Raw genomic sequence first — 21,021 nt, forward strand, 5'->3', positions numbered from 1 at the left:
CGGAGGGGGTTTCCGCCAGAGGAACCTTCTGATTCACACTTTCCCATCCTCTTGGGATGGCACCATGACACAGCCAGGAAACTGCCGCCCTCTCCTCAACGCGTGCATTCCTGGAACTAGCCTTCCTGTGGAGGCTCACAGGGCATCTAAAAATAACCAGACCTGGCTGGATAACACCCTCAAAAGTCAAACCCTGCTCCTCAGGCCTCTGTAGTGCCTGCAATGCCCAGGTTCCAAGATATAGAATTCTGTCCTGGCAAAATCAGTGATTGCATTTTGATGCACTGTCTAGTTTTGTTTTAAAACTCACTAAGGTAATTACAGCATATCAAACACATGCTCCCCTCCACCCACAGAGCCAGGCTGCTCATCCACCTCTACCCCAAACGGAGATGATGGTTTCTCAAATAGACTTTCCTGACCAGTGCTCCATGAGACAATTAAACCCAGCAAGGAATGAGTGGATCAGTGATCACTTTCTGATTGTTTACTTTCTCAATTCTCCCAAGGTTAGTACAGAGCTAATACCATTCTAGATGTAGAGAAGTTAATTCATGACAAACAGTGGAATGGATCAGGCCTAATTGTCTTTGGAACCCTGGTTGTGAAGGGCTGGGTTAGACAGAGAAGCAGGCAGATAGATTCCAGACACAGGAACACCAGCCACAGTGGAGGACAAAAAACAGTCTGAACACACTAAGTCAGTCTGCACATTAAGTTAGGAGACTTCCAGCCCCTTTTCCCTGTTCAGTTTCCAAGACATTTATTACTGCAGGTCAGTGACAGGGGCAACCTTCAAACTGACTGCATAACCCTGGCTGGGTGGCTTAGTTGGTTGGAACATCAAAAGTTTGTGGGTTCGATTCCTGGTCAGGGCAGATACCGAGGTTGCAGGTTCAGTCCCCAGTTGGGGTGCATACAGGAGGTAGCCAATCAATGATTGATTGATTTTTGACATTGATATTTTTCTCTGTCTCCTTCCCTCCCTCCCTCTCTCCCTCTCCCATTCTCTCTTTAAAATTACTAAATGTTGTTGAGTAAAGATTTCTCTTTAATGACTCCATAGTGAAGCCCATACGCATAAAACCCTATCTCTGCCTCACCTTTAAATGTGAACCACAGTCAAGATCACCTAAAGTGCAAGGAAAGCCTCTAATGTGAAGGAGAAAAACAAAACAAATCATCCAAACAACTCATGGAAAGGAACTCTGGAGAAGAAGACAGTGCAAGAACCCAACATGCTACCCCTCTGAGAAATAGAAGTCACCATCCAAGATGCAAGAAAAGATTGGTGTAAAAAGGATCTCCTGAAGACTTCCAGCCAATGTGGAGACATAGGTCAATATACCGTGCCTCCTCACACAACCAAAATAAGGATGACAACCACAAATTTAAAAATAAAAACAACCAGAACTGGCAGAAAATTAAACTCTATGGAAGTTTGACAACCAAGAAATTAAAGAAGAAACATTCATCCAGACCGGTAGGAGGGGCAGAGATGGGCGGCTGGGTGGAGAGGAGTCCTGACAAGGTGGAGACAGGTGGACCAGACGAGGTAGCAGCTGGAAAACCTAGGTGGCTCCACATTTGTGAGTGGATAAACCAGGAGGAACAACTAGGGAGCAAGACAGACCAGGCAACCCATGGTTCCACCGCTGGGAAATAAAGCCTCAAAACCTCCGCTTGTAAAAACCTGTGGGGATTACAACAGTGGGAGAAACTCCCAGCCTCACAGGAGAGTTCATTGGAGAGACCCACAGGGTCCCATAATGTACACAAACCCACCCACTCTGGAATCAGCACCAGAAGGGCCCAATTTGCTTGTGAGTAGCGGTGAAGTGACTGAAGACCAGCAGAGCTGAGCAAGCAGCATTTTTTCCTCTCAGACCCCTCTCCCACGTACAGTGCCACAATGCAGCAAAATGGGTTGCCCCTCGCTGGCAAATACTTAAGCCTCTGCCCATACAACGTATCAGGGCCCTCTAAGTCAAAAAAATGGCCTAAATGAAAGAACAGATCAAATCTCCAGGAACAATACAACTAAGTGACAAAGAGATAGCCAACATATCAGATGCAGAGTTCAAAACACTAGTAATGAGGATGCTCACAGATATGATTAAGTATGGTCACAAAATAGAGGAAAAAGTGAAAGCTATGCAAAGTAAACCAAAGCAAAATGTACAGAGAACCGACAGTGACAGGAAGGAAACCATGACTCAGGTCAATGGTTTCTGAGAAGAAGGAAGAAATAAACATTCAACCAGAATTGAATGAAGAAACAAGAATTCAGAAAAATGAGGAGGCTTAGGAACCTCCAGGACAACTTTAAATGTTCCAAAATCCAAATCATAGGGATGCCAGGGTAAGAGGAAGAGCAAGAAATTAAAAATCTATTTGAAACCATAATGAAGGAGAACTCTCCAAATTTGGCAAAGGAAATAGACTTCCAGGAAGTCCAGGAAGCTCAGAGAGTCCCAAAGAAGTTGGACCCAAGGAAGTACACACCAAGACACATCATAATCACATTAGCCAAGATTAAAATGAAGGAGAGAATTCTAGAAGATACAAGAGAAAAGGAGACAGTTACCTACAAAGGATTTCCCATAAGACTATCAGCTGATTTCTCAAAAGAAACTTTGCAGGCAAGAAGGGGTTGGGAAGAAGTATCCCAAGTCATGAAAGGCAAGGACCTACATCCAAGATTACTCTATCCAGCAAAGCTATCTTTTAGAATGGAAGGGCAGATAAAGTGCTTCCCAGGTAAAACAAAGTTAAAGGAGTTCATCATAACCAAGCCCTTATTACATGAAATGTTAAAGGGACTTATCTACAAAAAAGAAGACCAAAAATGCAAACAGTAAAATGACAATAAACTCACAACTATCAATAAGCAGACCTAAAGCCAAAACAAAAACAAAAACAAACTAAGCAAACAACTAGAACAGGAACAGAATCATAGAACTGGAGATCACATGGAGGGTTATCAGCAGGGAGGGGGAGTGGGGAAGAATGGGGGTAAAGGTATAGGGAATAAGAAGCATGATTGATAGGTACAAAATAGACAAGGGGAGGTTAAGAATAGTATAGGAAATGTAGAAGCCAAAGAACTTATATATATGACCCATGGATATGAACTAAGGGCTTGGGGGATGCAGGCAGGAGGGTTTGTGCAGGGTAGAGGAGAGTAAAGGGGGGAAATGGGACAACTGTAATAGCATAATCAATAAAATATATTTTATTGATTTAAGTATATATATTTAAATACATTTTTTACTTTTTAAAAAGTAAAAAACTGAAATGGACCTTAAAAAATAAAATGAACCTTTGCTGATTAAAAACGTGCTTGCCAAAAAAAGAAATTCAATGAAAGAGTTGGTAGATAAAATGAAGGAGATTTTCAAAAGGTAGGGCAAGAAACCAAAAATGATGGACAATAGGAAGAAGTAAGAAAATCAGAGGGTCAGTTCTGGCCATGTAACTCAGCTGGTTAAAGCATCATCTAGATATGGGGGTTCAATCCTTGGTCAGGGCACATACAAGAATCAACCTATGAATGCATAAATAAGTGGAACAGTGAATTGATATTTTTTCTCTCCTTCAAATCAATTAATAAAATTTTAAGAAAAAGAAAATTAGAGGCTCACCCCAGAAATATTTCCTGAGAAAAGCTGGATTAGGGATGATGAGGTGATAAGGAGAGAATTATCAAATACACACTCTCAGAACTGGAGAAGATGAAAGGTCCTAACCCAACTATTGAATAAAAGACCCAAGCAAAGGCATATTCAGAACATGGAGGATAACAAGAAGATCCCACTAGCTTTCAGGAGAAAAACATTTTTAAAAGTGACTTCAAATGAGAAGGGGATCATCAGGCTTCTCATCAATGTTAGAACCCGGAGGACAAGAGAACAGTGCCTTGTAATTTTGAAGGAATATCACTGTTGACTTTGAATTCCATAGTCGGTCAAAAAAGTCCGTCAATTATGAGACCAGAATGAAGACATTTTCAGACATACAATGTTTCTTAACAAAGCAAAACTCTCTCTCAAACACCGTTTCTTAAAGACTATTGGAAAATACATTTCACAATAAACCATGAAAGAAAAAAACTTGTAGGGTCTCAGATAGGAAAGAGGTTCAAAGAGTTTCGAGGGTGGCACTGAAGGAGGTTTCGGATTGGAAGCCTCACAGCAGATGCAGGGTGAGGAGTCCAGCCCGGGCCGGGACGAGAGAGGGCTCCAGGGAGGCGGTCGCTCATCTTAAAATACAGAGTCTACACAGATGATGCATTTTATGCTGTGGAAATTGTATTAAGAGAGTGTTGGAGAGTAAGAAGAATCCAAAATGGACACATAAAATTTAGCAAGTGACATGCAACACTACTACTAATTCGGTGACAAGCAAAACAAAAAGCAACACAGTTGTCTTTAGCTGTCACCCAGCGGTTCAGCTCATGAGCGCACAGGCGTTGACTCGATTTCTGTGATGTGACTGTTGGGAGAGGGACAAGGGGAAGCAGGGAGAGACAGGGAGAGCCTCGCTGCAGAGCCTCATTATAGTTGATAAAAAAGATAAGCTGTATGTCTAAATACTACCTGAAGTATCTATGTCGAGAGATGTCTAAAGCTAATAAATCAGTGTAGAAATATGGAGACAAATATCAAGGGGGAAAAACATCTGAAAGAGTTGTATGTGGCTGCCACCACCAAGCCCCCACCCCACAGAGACTGAGAAAGGTGCGGGGGAGACGTGGGGGCAGGGATGCTGATTTTCATGATAAGCTTCTCAGGACTGTTTTTCTTGTTTTTATAAAATCTAACTGTAGGAGACACTCTCCAAGGGCACATTTCTACCCTACCCCTCCCAGGCACGCTTAAGGCCATTTCTTCTCTGTCCCTCCGTGCTCCTCACTCTGGACGGTCCTCCCTCCCAGGGTGCCTCCCTGCCCAAGCCCCCGGCGCCCACCTCCCTGCCCTTCCAGGAGCTGCTCCATCCAGCACCACTCCTTTCTGTTCATTCCTCTTTCCTTCCTCCCCCCAAGTTCTTCCTTTAGCCCCAAGTTTAGGTGTCTCCACCCAAAATTTAAATAAAAAATACTTCTCCTCAGTCCCACAGCCCTCAGTGAATCACAGTCAGCAAAGTACCTTGAAATGGCAAAGTCTGGCCCCTCAAACTGGCCCTTTTTTTCTTACCTCTTCCCAGCAAACCCTCAAACCAACTCTCTGAAATCCACTGGCATTCTCCTGCTCACCTCGTCCTGGTGCTTAGAGTCATATTTTCCTCCTCCTCCCCCCTCTCCTCCTCTCTCTCCCTCACACACACACACACACACACACGCACACACACACACACACACGCACAGATCTGTTGCTAAGTCCAGCTGATTCTAATTTTGAAATGTTTTTGGCTCCTCCTTCCACATCTTTGCACAATGCTCTTTAGAAAACATTCTAGTCACTTTCCCCTGCTCAAAACTCTTCCATTGTTTTCCACTGTTCATCGAATCAAATCAAATCTTCTCTGTCTGACACCCGAGTCTCCACCACCGGCCCCATCTCCTCCTGCAGGCTTCAGTACCTCGGTGGTGCCTGGCTCTCATCTGAGCTTCATTTCTTTGGGCCTTTGCTTTTGTTGTTCGCACTCCCTAAAGGCCTCTTCTGGTGCCTTTGCCAAGAGAAACACATCCATCCCTGAAGACTCAGCTCAGATACCACCTCCTCCAGGAAGCCATCCTGGATCTTCCCAATAGGCCTTGAACAATCCTGTCTCTGAAACACAAAGCTCTTTGGGCCTCTAGGGGCTCTTTCAAATTCTTATCTTTCTTCTCTTGCTGGGTGATGAGCACTTGAGGACATTTTAATGACTGTTTATCCCCGGAGCTAGGCGCAGGCCCTGGCACATGTGTTTGGTGGATGGAAGGAGGCTGGAAGGAGGACACGTCCTATGGGCCACCCCCAGATTCCTGCCAGCCATTAAATTAGCACCCAAATTTTGCCAGTAACTGCCACTCTAGGGTTCTGTTACAGCAGCAGTCCCCAGTCTTTTTGACTCCTGGGACCAGTTTGGGGGAAGACACTTTTTCCAGGGAGGGGGCTGGGGGAGGATGGTTTCAGGCTGATTCAAGCGCATTGCATTCAAACTCGCCTCCTGCTGTGCACCCTGGTTCCTAACAGGCCACAGGTCCATACGGGTCCATGGCCCGGAGGGTGGGGTCCCAGGTATTAGGGCAAGGCCGGCCTGCAGAGACAGTGGTAGCTTGTGCTTTTATCCTCATCCCTCCTGCAACACCCAGGCGCATCATACCAAGTAGGAGGCAGAGGGAAAAGAGTGAACAAATACACTGCTTGGGCCAAATATTCCCCACTAGTCTCCTTGGGGAGTCCGTCCACGAGTGCTGTGAGAGCTGAATGCTTCAAACTGCCCGTCACATCACAGCAGATATGGTCATGAGGACGGCGCCCTGGCCCCCAACAGAGCCCCAGCCCAGCCCCTCCCGCTGCCGCTCCCGCTGCAGCTTCACGGTACTCCGGAGGCGCACGTTTATTACGAAGCTGCAACAGACTAGACAGCACTTTGCTCTTTCTGGAAAGAGAACTCTGGCAGTCAATGGCTTTCTGAACTGAACATGTGTTTCTAATTCAGAGACTGACCATTTGAATTGAGTTCCTAAGAGCCACGTGTTGCTGCGCCTGTGTTACTGCGTGAGGAGCAGTGAGGGATGGATCCAGTCCTGGCTCTTGGTCTGGGCACCTGCCCCCATGGCATCGTCCTGATGCCAATGTGTGGCCTTGTACCTCCAGGAGCAGGCCAGGCAGGACCACAGGCTTACCACGGAGGGACTTGACACTCGTGTAATAAAAGCCACTCCTTCTCCTTTAAAGTTCTTATTAAAAGCCAATTTCAACTTTACTAAAATAAAGAGCTGCCTTTAAAAACCGCCAAATCCACCAGGTTGAAGTGCTAAGACGACGTGTCTGGCCCAGCTGATTAATGTCTCATTCTGGTGACAGGAGCCTGGGGCGTCTGCCTCCTCTCGCAGCCACGCAGGAACCCTGGAGGCAGGCCCGCTGCAATGTGGATCTAACCTGCAAAAATTGAGGCTCTTTAGCGGGTTCCTGGCACCACAGCGGTGCCTTGGCACAGAGCTGGAGGCTGCGGGGCAGACACTGGCCTTGGACATTAGCGTCTGTGTTGGAGGCCTGGCTGTGGGAAAGCCACTGTAAGCCGCTGAGTTAGCCACACCCCGCATCACACAGGCTGACTCCGCAGCGCTTCCTGTCACCCGGGCAGAATTCAGCGCCAATCAGATGAAGTAACAGGTGTGAGTGACCATCCCTAATTGTGAAACACAGTGCAGGTGGGAAGTGCAATTCATCGGAAGTCTGGTCCAGGTGAAATCTGATTTGCTTGGCATCTGGAGGACTGGTCTGCTGGCCAAATGCTGCAACTCACAAGTATTTAAAGATGTCAACCAAGACTTTCTGGCTTAAGAAAATCCATCCAAATGCTGACAAAAGGCAGCTAACTGGATGGATGTAAGATGTTCTCAGAGATGATTACCACATTACACAGCTGAAGCTCACTTCCGGGGAATAGGCCCATGCCACCATAGACTGAGGTGTGACAATCACCTGTGCATCAGAAGTTCAGAGGAATGGGGCTCCTGTCCTGAGCTGGCACAGAGTGGGCAATGAGAAAACGGCCAGTTGAGGAAACAGTCACTTGTCTTCCCTGCAGGAAGGCTGAGGGAAGAGCAGGCCAGATGGCATGCCCCTAAATGGTGGACATGTGGGCACATGAAAGAAACAATGGACAGAAAACCTGGATCGTTCCCCTGACAACACATGGAGGGAAAACGTGTATTCACTGCAATGGCTCTACTCTGAGCAAATGGCAGCCTAAACGCTGATCTGGCTTTGGTTGAACAGAGCAGGAAAAAGCCCTCCCGCTTGCACAAGGTGGCGCTGTGTTGGTTATGGCACAGAAGGGCTCCACTGACTCTTCCTCAAGTGGGCGGAGCCAAGAACGTGAGTCCAGCTGTGACCACGTGGAAATCCCAAGGAACTGGGCTAAAGAGGGAAAATGGGTCTACATTTCTAAAAAGTACAACACTAAAATACAGATACAGCTTTATCTGTGTGTGTTAAAACCTGTAGCAAAACCTTTGAGATGGAAAGTATTTCAGTATTAGTTTCAGAGAAGGGGTCTCACCTGTCTGAGCATGGGCATCACTTGGGAATTTCTTTTCTGGCAGGAATTCACAAGCTGATTCTAAAATTTATATGGAAGGTAGAGAGGATCTATACTCCCCAATTTTCAGAGCTACTATGAAGCTTCAATAATCAAGACATAAGGAGAAATAGAGCAATAATGAACAGAACAGAGGCCATATAAGTGGACTCGCACATACATGGTCACCCTTTGGCTGGTGGCAGGTGACAAAGTCGGTGGTTTTATCCTCTCTCCTTACTTCCTTCCTGCCCCCCTGCCTCCCTTCTTTCTGGGCGCAGCTTGTCCTTGGGCAGTTGTCTCCTGGTGCCTCTGAGGTGGCCTTCCTCCTACTTCCAGGACCAGAGCTGGAAGTTTATTGTTTTAATTACAAATCTACAAATTCCTGGGTCTCACCTCATCCCTGTTGAACAGGAATCTCCTGAGGGAGCCCAGGAGTTCTTATTTTAAGCTCCCAGATGATTTTGCATGCAGCGGGAGGAGAGCTCAGGCCTCAGAACACTGCACTTCTAAATTCAAGGTTACGATGGAGAAAAGCAGCTGCTACTTATACCCAACTAAAGAGCATTACAGAAACCAGATGCTGCCCTGGCCGGGTGGTTCAGTTAGTTGGAATGTCCGTTCATGCACCAATAGTTGTGGGTTTGTTCCCTCCTTGGGGTGTGCATAGGAGGCAGCCGACCGATGTCTGTCTCTCACATCAGTGTTTCTCTCTCTCTCTTCTTCTCTCTCTAAAATCAACAGACAAATCCTTGGGTGAGATTTGAGCGGGGTGGGGGGAGCCCTGGCCAGTGTGGTTTCATGTTCAAGTCCTGGTCCGGGCATGTACGATTCCTAGTCCCAGCACATACAGTAGGCAGCCAAGGATGCTTCTCTCTGGCATCAATACTTCTTGCTCTCTCTTTTCCTTCCCTTCTCCCTTCCCCTCTCTCTCTCTAAAACCAATGAAAAAAAATGTTCTTGGGGGAGGATAAAATCAAACAAACAGAAAACTAAATGCCCATAGGGTCAAAGGCTGTGTATTGTCTGGGGTCAATATGGTCTGAGTGTATGTAGTTTAGTTAGCCTTTATATGTACATAAAAGTCCAAGTCCATCATGCTGTCTTAGCCCTAAACTGGCCCCAAACTTGGCCAATTTTGAGCTGAAAGCAAAAATCACCACAATACTCACATCAGACCACTCTCCCCAGGCCAGGCTTCATGGTTAGATACTTATTTTAAAAAGCTGTGCTTTTTTCATTCTTGCGGCACATCTTAAATTAAGCAACTTGGTATTGAAGGGAGTCTTAAATATGTAACACTCCTAAACAAAACATTATTAAAATAATTGAAGTAGTATGAGAAGTTCCCCAAAGACATGAGCAAAAGGAAGAGGTGGGCGACTGGAAAGGGAACTAACGTCGTTGTCCTGAGAGGATGTTGAAACAATACTGTGGCATCTAGGCAGGCCTGTCCCTTCTTGGAACTGTGACGTAGGGAAAGAGCTTCCCTGATGCACAGAAACTCGCTTCTGCCCACCAGTTCTGGTGGAGTCCCAGGTTTCTCAATGCCAGGAACTCCCTTCTCCCCCAGCTGTAAGAGGAACAGTGCAAACGCTGAGGTCAGCCAGGCTCGGCGTCTCCATCAGGAAGGAGGTGGGGATGTGCCGGCGTCCGAGGCTGCGCCAGTCTCGGTGTGTGGATGCCTGCAATGCAGGCCGGGATGGCCCTGGGCCCAGGCAGAAAGTAGACTCTGCCTTTCATGCTCATCTGGGGACCGACATCAGAGCTCCTGGCAGCAGGGAGACGCCCTACCTGACTGACTTCTGGGAAGGTGAAACTGGGCAGCCTGGGGACAAGATGCCGCTAAAGGGAAGGGAAAGGTGCTGGCGAAGTGTGAGGTAGCGGTGCCCAGGCCCATCTGTGGAAACGGGGGCGACTATCTCCAGTCAGAGGGCCAAACCCTTACAGGCATGTTGGGCAGAAGAACAAAGGATAAAGGAACTTTCCTGTCCTTTAAAACCTAACAAATGCCTGAGTGCAAAGCTTCTTAGTAATAAGAATATTTGAACGTGAATCCTGAATACTAGGGAGGGAAGATTTCTAGGCTTTTTACACTACCGGATGCACAGTATACAGAAGAACACAAAAGGGAGAGAGGGAGAAAATGGCCTCTGGCTGTGCAGAGCATCCTGCAGAGCAGCCAAGAGCCTGCCGCGCCCAGCTGCCATCCCAGGGCCGCCGTGCAGACAGGCCTGCTCACTCCTCTGAGACTGGAGGCCTGGGCTTTGCAGAAAGAGGAAGGGAGAAAAGTCCGGCCAGCAGCACACTGAACATCCATTAGAGGGGACAAAGGATTAAAACAATAGGTAACACTCACTGAGTGATTACCAAGGACTATTTAATACTCCACTTCTAAGGAGTATTAATCCTCAGGACAACTTTTTGAGGTATTTTTATTATTTCCAATTAATAGATGTAGAAAGTGAGGCATTAGGTAGATAAGGAACTTGCCCAAAGTTACAGAGAAAATGTGAGTTTAGATGGGTTTGTAGATCTGACAAATAATCACTTCCTGGCTCAAAATCCTCTGATATCTGTCATTGTACCTAAAATCCAAGTCCTTTACCACAGCCTGTAAAATCCTATATGTTCTAGTTCCTATCCCCTCTTTGACCTCTCTGTCTAGGACTTTCCCTGTTGCTCACAGACTGGAGCAAACTGGCATTCTGAATTTTCAAACAGGGCAAACTCATTCCTGCCTCAGGACCTTTGAACATGCTGTCCCCCCATACTGGGAATGCCTGTCCCACAGATTTCTGCAGGGCTTGCCCTTCACTTTATTCATATAACTATTCAAATGTCATATCCATTGAGCAGCCCTCCCTGCCACTCAAAATATGTTGTCCCCAATCTCTATTGCCTTCCTCTGTTGAATCTTTCCTCATGCACTGATTGCTGGCTGAAATCAGATCTTTATTTGCTGAGCTGCATATAGCCTGTCTTCCCAACTGCAGTATAGAATCACCAAGGGCTAAAACTTCAGCACTAGGATGCAATTCAGGAAATATTTGTTGAATAAATAAATGAGTAGGAGCACAGAGGCCGCTGAGCTGAGCTGAGCTGAGCTGAAGGTGAGGCAGTGATGAAAATACAGTGATTCTTTACCTTTTGAAAGTTAGGCACCTGTCCAGGTACTACGTGAAAGCCATGGACCTTTTATCCCCCAAAATAACCAAACAGCTACACCAACAGAGACAAAAAAAGAGACTTGGATCTATCAGAACATCAGTTAAAGCCCCACTGTCTGCCCTTACCTCCCCACCCCCGCTGGCTGGGTCCTGGATAATTCAGCCCTGTTAGAGATGCTTCTGAAGAAACAAGTGAGGACTTCCGGACAAGATGGAGGCACAGGTAGACACACTGTGCCCCCTCGAACGACCAAAAGAAGGACAACAGCAACTTAAAAACAAGAAACAACCAGAACTGACAGAAAATCAAGCCGTATGGAAGCCTGACAACCCCAGACCAGTAGGAGGGGCGGAAATGGTCAGCTGGGTAGAGAGGACTTACAGCAAAGCAGCAGCTGGAGGACCAGGGTGGGCAAGGCAGCAGCTGGCAGACCTTGTGAGGCGGCAGCTGGTGGAGTGAGTGGTCCCACATTCATGTGAGATAAACCAGGAGGAACACCTGGGGAGCGAGGCAGACCTTGCCACCCAGGGCCCCAGAGCAGGGAAATAAAGCCTCAAACCACCAAATGAAAACACTCGTGGGGGGGTTGAGGTGGCAGTGAGAGAAACTCCCAGCCTCACAGGAGAGTTTGTTGGAGAGACCCACAGGGTCCCAGAATGTACACAAACCCACCCACTCTGGAATCAGCACCAGAAGGGCCCAATTTGCTTGTGGGAAGTGGAGGAAGTGACTAAAATCCAGCAGAGAGCAGAGCAAGGGCCATTGTTTCCTCTTGAATACCTGCACCACATACAGCATCACAAAGCAGTGGTATGGGTTGCCCTACTCTGGTGAACACCTAAGGCTCTGCCCCTTATATGTAGCAGGCCCACCAAGACCAAAAAATGACCCAAATAAAAGAACAGATCAAAGTTCCAGAAATAATAAAACTAAGCAACTAGGAGATAGCCAACCTATCAGATGCAGAGTTCAAAACACTGGTAATCAGGATACTCACAGAATTGGTTGAATTTGGTCGCAGATTAGATGAAAAAATGAAGGCAATGCTAAGTGAAATAAAGGAAAATGTACAGGGACCCAGTAATGATGGGAAGGAAACTGGGACTCAAATCAACAGTGTAGACCAGAAGGAAGAAATAAACATCCAATCAGAAAAGAATGAAGAAACAAGAATTCAAAAACTGAGGAGAGGCTTAGGAACCTCCAGGACATCTTCAAACATTGCAACATCCGAATTATAGGGGTACCAGAAGGGGAAGAGGAAGAGCAACAAGTGGAAAACTTATTTAAACAAATAATGAAGGAGAACTTTCCCAATCTGGCAAAAGAAATAGACTTCCAGGAAGCTCAGGGAGTCCCAAAGAAGTTGGACCCAAGGAGGAACACACCAAGGCACATCATAATTACATTACCCAAGATTAAAATGAAGGAGAGAATCCTAGAAGCTACAAGAGAAAAGGAGACAGTTACCTACAAAGGAGTTCCCATAAGACTATCAGCTGATTTCTCAAAAGAAACTTTGCAGGCAAGAAGGGGCTGGAAAGAAGTATTCCAAGTCATGAAAGGCAAGGACTTACATCCAAGATTGCTCTATCCAGCAAAGCTTTCATTTAGAATGGAATGGACAGAGAAAGTGCTTCCTAGATAAGGTCAAGTTAAAGGAATTCATTCATCATCACCAAGCCCTTATTATATAAAATGTTAAAGAAATTTACCCAAAAAGAGAAGATAAAAAAGATGAACAGTAAAAGGACAGCAAACTCACAGATATTAAGAATCACACCTAAAACAAAAACAAAAGCAAACTAAGCAAACAGCTAGAACAGAAACAGAGCCACAAATATGGAGATCACATGGAGGGCTATCAACAGGGGAGTGGAAGAAAGAGAGAGAGGGAAAATGTACAGACAATAAGCAGCATTAATGGGAGGTAGAAAATAGACAGGGGGAGGTTAAGAACAGTATAGGAAATGTAGAAGCCAAAGAATTTACATGTACAACCCATGGATGTGAACTAAATGGGGGGAATGTGGGTGGGAGGGGGTGTGCAGGGCAGAGGGGAATGGGGGGATGGGACAACTGCAATAGCATAATCAATAAAACATAATTAAAAAAAAGAAAAAGGTGAGATCTGTGAACAGGGCACTAGACTGAGCAGAAACAGTCTGTGCCCCTGGTCCAGCAAACTGGTCACTGGCTACTGCATATGGTGCATTACGCATCCTCACTCCTGGCCCTTTGCTCATAGTGGGAGATATGAGGACTGTCATTAATATGCCCTCCCTCCTGACACATATAAGCCCCATCACCTTTCAAGAGCTAACTTGCTTTGAGCAACAGAATATGGCAGAAGTGACACCACGCCAGCTCTGGGCCGAGACTGGAAGAGGGCCCAGCAGCTTTCACCTTCACTTATTGCCAGTTACATGGAATAAATCTGACCACCCTCAGACCACCATGTTGTGAAGAAGCCCAGGGTAGCCACGTGGAGAGAGAGGATGTCCAATGGAGGAATTCTGAGCCTCAGACATATGCCTGAAGTCATCCTGGACCTTCCGCCCAGCCAGGCCCAATGCCAGCTGATTGCAGCCATATGGGTAACTCAACATTAATTAAAGGAAGAACCACCAAGCCAAGCCCTACCTGAGTTTTTGATCCACAGAATAACGGGAAATAATAGATCTTTGTTGTCTTAAGCCACCATGATTTGTGGTAGGTTGTTGTAACACGGTGATATCTGATTCATTCACACCAGCTCCTCACCAGGTGTGCCTTCCATCTTCCTGCTTTCCTGGACCTCAAGTATTAGCTGCACTAGTGCCTCCTTCCACAAGTTTCTCTTATCACTCTGCCTCACTCCTCGCCCCATCAGCCTCTGAACCTACTCAACCTTGAGCTCTCAGCTTGGGGGATTTCTCCTTCGAGAAGCCCTACTCAACTTCCACAACAACCATGGGTGCTATTCCACATGCCCAGTGCATCCATAAACACCCCATTCCCATGATCCTCTCTGCTTGTTTCCCTCAGACTGTCACTGTCAATACATTATCATCCACATAGTCCACACGAATAGCTCAATACCGATCACACAATAAGGGTTCAGTAAGATTTTATGAACTAAAAGAATAATCCCTACACTACTCACTGGACCTTTACATATAGTCTCATTCATTCTCCCTGCAGAACAATGTGTGTCTTTGCCACTGTGACTGAAAATGCCTTGAGGGTGAAGACTGTGCTACTTATCTTCCTCCTTCAGAGAGCTCTGCACAAAGTAGATGCTCAATGAATGTTCTGTTGATTTTTCACTAGTTGATGTTTTCACTGTGATCTTAACTCCTAATTCACCCTCTGATACCCAGGTCACAGATATCTGAGCTGTGGAAGCTATACAAGAACGGATAAAGCTCTGCTAGGTTATTTTTGGCTCTGAAATTCCTGGAAGTCCATGCATTCTACATTCACAACATTGAGTTCATTGCAAAAGGATAATCTTTCAGAAGCCACATACTTCCAACTCTTACTTTAAGAGACAAGCATGAAAGAGTTCACACAGCTTCCCACACTGCCTGGGAATTGCAAACCAACTGGAAATATCTGATTCAGTGTGTTATTACAATGCACTGTCCAGAGAGCACTGTCACCACAAGGGACAATCATTCTATGAACACACACATGGCCTTGTGACCATTACTCAACATTCCAGAGACACAGATGCTTCATGGGCCTGGGGACAAGAGGGAAGGTTATAAATAGTGTGGTGTGGTGGGCCCCAAACTGGGGCAGAGGCCACCTTCCTGCTCCTACCCTGGTTGACATGGGTAACTTCTTATCTAAAAACCTCTTATCTTTGACTACTTCAGACGCTCCCCCTGCCTCCTAAGGACCTGGCCCTGTCTCTCCCCAGTCAAGCCAGGGCTCATCTACCTCTCATGCTCCAACCTTCCCCTCACTGGGTTTTGTATCTCAACTGGACCTGATCATAAAAGCCTACAGGCTCACGCCAGGCCATGAAATCTCAGCTCAACACATAAGGGGCTTTGTCACCTGGAGGAGAACAAGGTGGAAAAGGTGATAAAGGACCAAACAGGGGGAGAGAAAAAGAAAGCAGGGAGAAGACAGGTCAGGAAGCAGGGGGTCCTTCTGGGCACAGAGCTGGCCCTAAACAAGTTTAGGGACCCAGAAAGTTGGCGTTCAACTCTGGGCGACACAAAGGAGATGTGCCCTCGACCTGAAGACAACAGTTCTTGGATGCAGCCCACACACATGTGCTTTATTGCCACAGTGATTGCCATGTCAAATTATTTTAAAAGTTTATAAATACTTACTCTCAATGTCAGTATTAATGTCCTTGCTATCCAGCACCAAAAAATTCACAAACACACCAATCTATAAAGTACACTTTGAATACCACTGAGGTAATTAATCCCACAGACTGTCCATACTCTAGCACACTACATGTTGCAAACACATACAAGAATGACATAGTAAAAGTCGACTTACTTGCTGATGGCTGGAATTTGATCAGATCTTGCAAGTCAGTAGAAATCTGGAAAACATGGCTATAGAACTGCTGGACAGAATACTTCAGGCCAGAAATGTCTCTGGTATGTGACCGGAGAGTCCCATTCATCTGCCTGACACAACTCCACAGGCTGCTGACATGCTTGTTGAGCCCTTCCTTGATCCTCTGAAGACTTCCTGAGATGGAGTCCAGTTTGCTGCAAGTTTTCTCCATCTGAGACACCCTGTCCTCAACCACGGAAACCTCCCTCTGGACTCCATGCGTATTTTCCTTACAAGTGTCTAGCTCAGAGAGAACCTGGCTCTGCAGCCTCTGCACCCTCTCCTCCAGCTGGACGCAGCAAGGAGCGATGGTGTCCTGGGGAGATGGCTCCACCATCCTTTCTTGCTCACCCTCCTTAGGAAGCCCACCTGCTCCAGCCTTTGTACCTTCTCTACACTTGCTCAGCTCATTCTGAAGACGATTCATATCATCTTCCGTGTGGTTTAATTGAGAATAAAGAAAACTAAAATCTTGTTGAAGTTTTTGGATGCTACGTTCGGTTTCTTGAAACTTCCTATGCATCGTCTCATTTAGAGATTTTAAAAGTCTCAAACCATCACTCACTGTGTGGTCTTCTCCATTTGGTAAAGTATCTTTTATACCATTATGCTCTCCCTGGAAGTTCTGCAGGCAAATATCCTCAACATCTTGAACTTTGTTTTTCAGGTGGTTTAATTCCATCATGACCTGTTCATGCCCAGCCCCTGACACACCTGGTAGCACTGATCCTGGGGGAATGAGTTCTGCATCAGTGTTGTTGGTCATCTCTCGGAGAATGCTTCCCAGGCGCTCTTCCAGATACCATATTTTCTCATCAAGAAGTTGCTTCAAGTCATCTACCTCTCCATTAATGGTCCCCCGAAGAGTCTCTTCAATATAAAAGCAATGTTCTTCTGCATTCTTCTCTGTCACATTGATCCTTGCATCTAGTTCATTCCATCTTGCATCAAAGTCCACGTCTGGCTCTGGAACAGTGGGTCGGTCAAACTCATTGTCCAGTCGCCCATTTAGCATTCTGGTGGCTTCAGCAACTCTTTCAATTTTCAGGTCTAATACCTTGATCTGTTGCCCAAAGTCACTAGTCTTTTTACCATCACAGCAATTTGACCGGGATGAAGGATCTTGTAGCTGGGCTCGGAGGTCATTTATTTCTTTTTTCAGGTTTGCTTCCTTCTCTCCTATAAGCTCGATCACTCCAAGGTAGCTGCTCCCATAGTCATCACACTGCTGTTGGACACCAATCATCTTGTACTCACACGAGTTCTTCAGGTCAGCCAGCTTTCTGTCCATTCCCTCCATGAGCTCCTCTCTCAGGGCATCAATCTTACTATCGACATAGGCTTGGTAAAGTTCGTTTGTCGTCATGGTCACTGTAGGGCCCTGGGCAGCCTCCTGGAGCTGTTTGAGCTGCCCTTCATAACCTTTCACTTTCCCATCCAGCTCCTCCAGCTTGTCGCTCTTGGTCTTCAGAACATCCTTGACTTCAGCCAATTCAGATTTGATATCCTTCATGCCAGATTCTTTTTTGTTGAGGACACCAGGAGGCTGGACTGTTTCAGTGTCTCTACCAACAGTACTGTCAGGCACTGGCTGGGGGTGCAGGTTATTGAGCATTTTGCTGGCATCATCCTGAATGGTATGTTTGAGGTTTTCATTCACACCAGCAATAGAAGACTGGAGATCAAGAACTGTCCTTGTGAGTCGGAGAACCTTCTCCTCAAGTACCTGGATTTTCTTATCCTGAAGTTCTTGGGGCCCCTGTTTTGGATCTACTGTCCGACTTGGTTCTGTTGCATGACTTGGTGACAGTGTCTTCTTGGGCTCTGAGATTTGGCTGGGTTCATTGTCTGTTACAAAAGAAGAGTTGGACATGAGTTAACATTTTCCACTTTGTTTCCACAAAGACGATAAACAGGGTACTTACAGAATACATTTAAACCTTCACTTCCAGATTCTCTCCCACCACAGGTAATTATTGGGGTAGAGAGGGAAAGACGATGGGCTTTGAGTCAAACAGATCTCCGCTCTCATTCTGCCCCTGCAGTTTACTGTCTGCCCTGGAGCCAATTAATCAACCTCTGTGAACTATAATCCCCTCATCTATGGGGCAGAGGTACTATCCCTCCTGGGGGATGTTAAGAGAATATATACATGGTACATGACACTCAGTGGTTTCTTTCACCCTGAAGGGAAATATTCTGTATCTACTTTATCATATGAAGATATCCTCTCCCACATCAGTGAACTGCAGCCACACCCCAGTGGCTGACTGAATATTACAATATAAAACCACAAGAAGCCACTTTAGCAAGATCCACCCAACAGCTGTTGGGTGGTATGGTATCACAAGAGCAGCAAGTTACCCTCCATGTAACTCTTAAATATTCTCTTACTTTTATCAGGTCCCCTATGGTCAAAGAGTCTCAAAGACATTGTTTAGCACTGTTAAGCGGTTGGGGAAACTAAAAGCAAAAGAGAGATAAAGCAACGGATTCTACTGGCGTCTCCTAACAACGGAGCCATATGCCCATATGTAGGAAAGTTCACTAAATCAAAAAATACGAAGATTGAATTTTCGATAATCCTACTTTGAAAAATATAACCCCAAGGAAATAGTCCAAGAAAAAGAAAAAGTATTATAAAGAAGAATGTGGTAAGTCATGAAGTAAAACAAACTGATACAGAGAAAGATCAACTAAAATGAGATTATCAAAACCTGAGGTAATGGAATGAACCATGCCCTTGAATGCACTGTAGGATACAAGGACTACTAGAAAAGGGTTAACATCGACTAGCCTGCACGTAAAGTGAAAAACTCAAACACAAAACAGCTTACAATGAAATAAAGTGCATTAATGTACACTGACAAACATTAGAAACAAATTTAGAATGTTGTAGCTATTTCACTTGAACGTTCATTGTTTTTATCTCCTCTAAACTTCTGCACACAACTGTAACAACAGCTTTTATTCATTAAAATCAGTTCAGTGGGAAAACCAAGACTGAAGACCAAAGGCCCAAAGTCTCAGATGGGGAACTATAAAGAACACCTTATTTTCCATAAGAAAAGTGTATTTTATCTCAAGAAAGCACACTGTTGAATCACATCAAAAATAAAATGCTATTCTGAACAAAGGAAATAAAAACAAAGGGCAGGAGACTGGGGGAAGATGGGGATGTAAGAGAATGCTCCTCTAACATTCTGCTGGTGGCTGGGGGAATTGCTACAATTTGGGGGGAGAATAATTTGGAAAAATGTATAAAAACTTTCAAAAAATTTTTGACCCTGCAATTTACAGTTCTAGAAATTTATTTTAGTAATCAAGGATGAATGCAAAACTTTAACAGGAAAAATGCTTTTTCAAATACTATCTATAATAATGAAAACTTGCAAACAACAGAAGTCCACCTGTTGGGCATTGTGCTCAAATAACCACACCTCTAAAGTCATTAAAGGATATTGTAGAATATTTAGTGATATAGAAGGCTGCTCATTACAGGTTAAATTAAAAAACAAGTTCCCAAAATAGCATGTTCTCTGTGATGATAGTAGATCGAGGACAAGTGTCTCTTTTCATGCCCTTTTGAAGTTTCACTAAAATGAAAACACACACAGACACACAAGAGAAAAGCAACCAAGTCATACACACAAAACTGGAATCAGAATGGTTTTGGACTTTTTAACAGCTGTATTGGAAGCTAGAAGAAAATTGAACAATACTTTCAAATTCTGAAAGAAAATTATTTGCAAACTAGAATTCTGAAAGTAGAGTAAAAATATTCTTGTACTATAAAATGCCAAAGCATTTATGTCTGTGTGGGAATTGACTGGGGAGCAGGGGTTGGTATGGGTGGAGGGGGGGCAAAGGGAGAAAAACTGGGACAACTATAATAGAATAACAATAAAAAATCATTTCAAAATAAATAAAGAAAATAAAATACTTAAAAAAACTTCTAAAGAAAGTTTCTCTCTCATACCATCTTCTCATGACACTACCAGGAGGTGTGCCTCACCAAAGCAAGGGAGCGTGCTGAGAGAGACAAGCAGGGGTACAGGAAACACAGGACACGCAGGAGAGAGGCTTGCTGAGAGCGCAGGGCTGTGACCGTGAACCAGGAAAAGAGGACGGCCAGTCCAGGTGGGGCAGGCCAGAGAGCTCAGGAGAGATTTCTTACGAAGATGAGAAACTGGTGTAGTAATTACAATGAGAGGACATTTAGTTAACCAGAGAAGAATTTACCTCTCCTCTGGATTGAAATAAAAATAGAAGTATAGAAAACCAAGCAAAGAAAAAGTAAGATCACTATTAACTCTACAGAAATCCAAAAGCTATATACAGAAGGCAACAGATTTATAGCACACTACAGCTGTAAACAGCATCCACATAGTTCCTACAAAGTAAATAGCAAGATACTATATAAATAAATACATGCCATGCTATGCCCTGGCTGGGCTGCTCAGTGGATGAGAGCACTGTCCTAATGTGCCAAGGTTTTGGGTACAATCTCTGGTCCGGGCACATAGAGGAATCTACCAATGAATGCATAAATTGGTGGAAAACAAATTAATCTCTCTCTCTCTCTCAAATCAGTAAATAAAAATTTAAAGTAATCACCATTGGGAAGGAAAAGTGCTTTTCCTAACAGTCCTTATAAAGCTATTTGACTCATTAAACTACACATACATGTAAAGTTTGATAAAATAAAAACTGAAACTAAACAAAACAGAAATAAACTATCTATTGTGAACCAAGATCATGTGTGCCCATAACAATACCTATCCTGACTTACTGTGATTACTTGTCTAGTTTTCGCCTTCAGTGAGTTCAGGGACTGCCTGCCTTGTTTCCTCACTTACCCAGGACCCAGTGTCTAGATACAGAAGCTCAGTAAGTATTCGTGGGGTGAAGGAATTTTTCTTTCACAACAATGTATATGCCGACATGGGAGAGAAATGTCTTATAAGAAAATATTAACAGGGAGACTTCCACCAAAATGGAGGCATAGGTAGAAGCACTGTGCCTTCTCACACAACCAAGTTTAAAAACAAT

General features: G+C 44.9%; 1 protein-coding gene across 1 annotated transcript in view; it reads right to left on the reverse strand.

The window, feature by feature from the left end:
• Positions 1 to 21,021, reverse strand: part of EMILIN2 (elastin microfibril interfacer 2) — a 58,260-nt gene that overhangs the window by 6,699 nt on the left and 30,540 nt on the right. Inside the window, exon 4 of the mRNA XM_037136092.2 lies at positions 15,907 to 17,817. Coding sequence (XP_036991987.2) covers positions 15,907 to 17,817 — 1,911 coding nt within the window. The remainder of the gene's footprint in view (positions 1 to 15,906; positions 17,818 to 21,021) is intronic.

The sequence above is a fragment of the Artibeus jamaicensis genome, unplaced genomic scaffold (assembly GCF_021234435.1).
Source record: "Artibeus jamaicensis isolate MK-2021 breed Jamaican fruit bat unplaced genomic scaffold, CSHL_Jam_final contig_354, whole genome shotgun sequence".
In the NCBI taxonomy this organism is placed as follows: domain Eukaryota; kingdom Metazoa; phylum Chordata; class Mammalia; order Chiroptera; family Phyllostomidae; genus Artibeus; species Artibeus jamaicensis.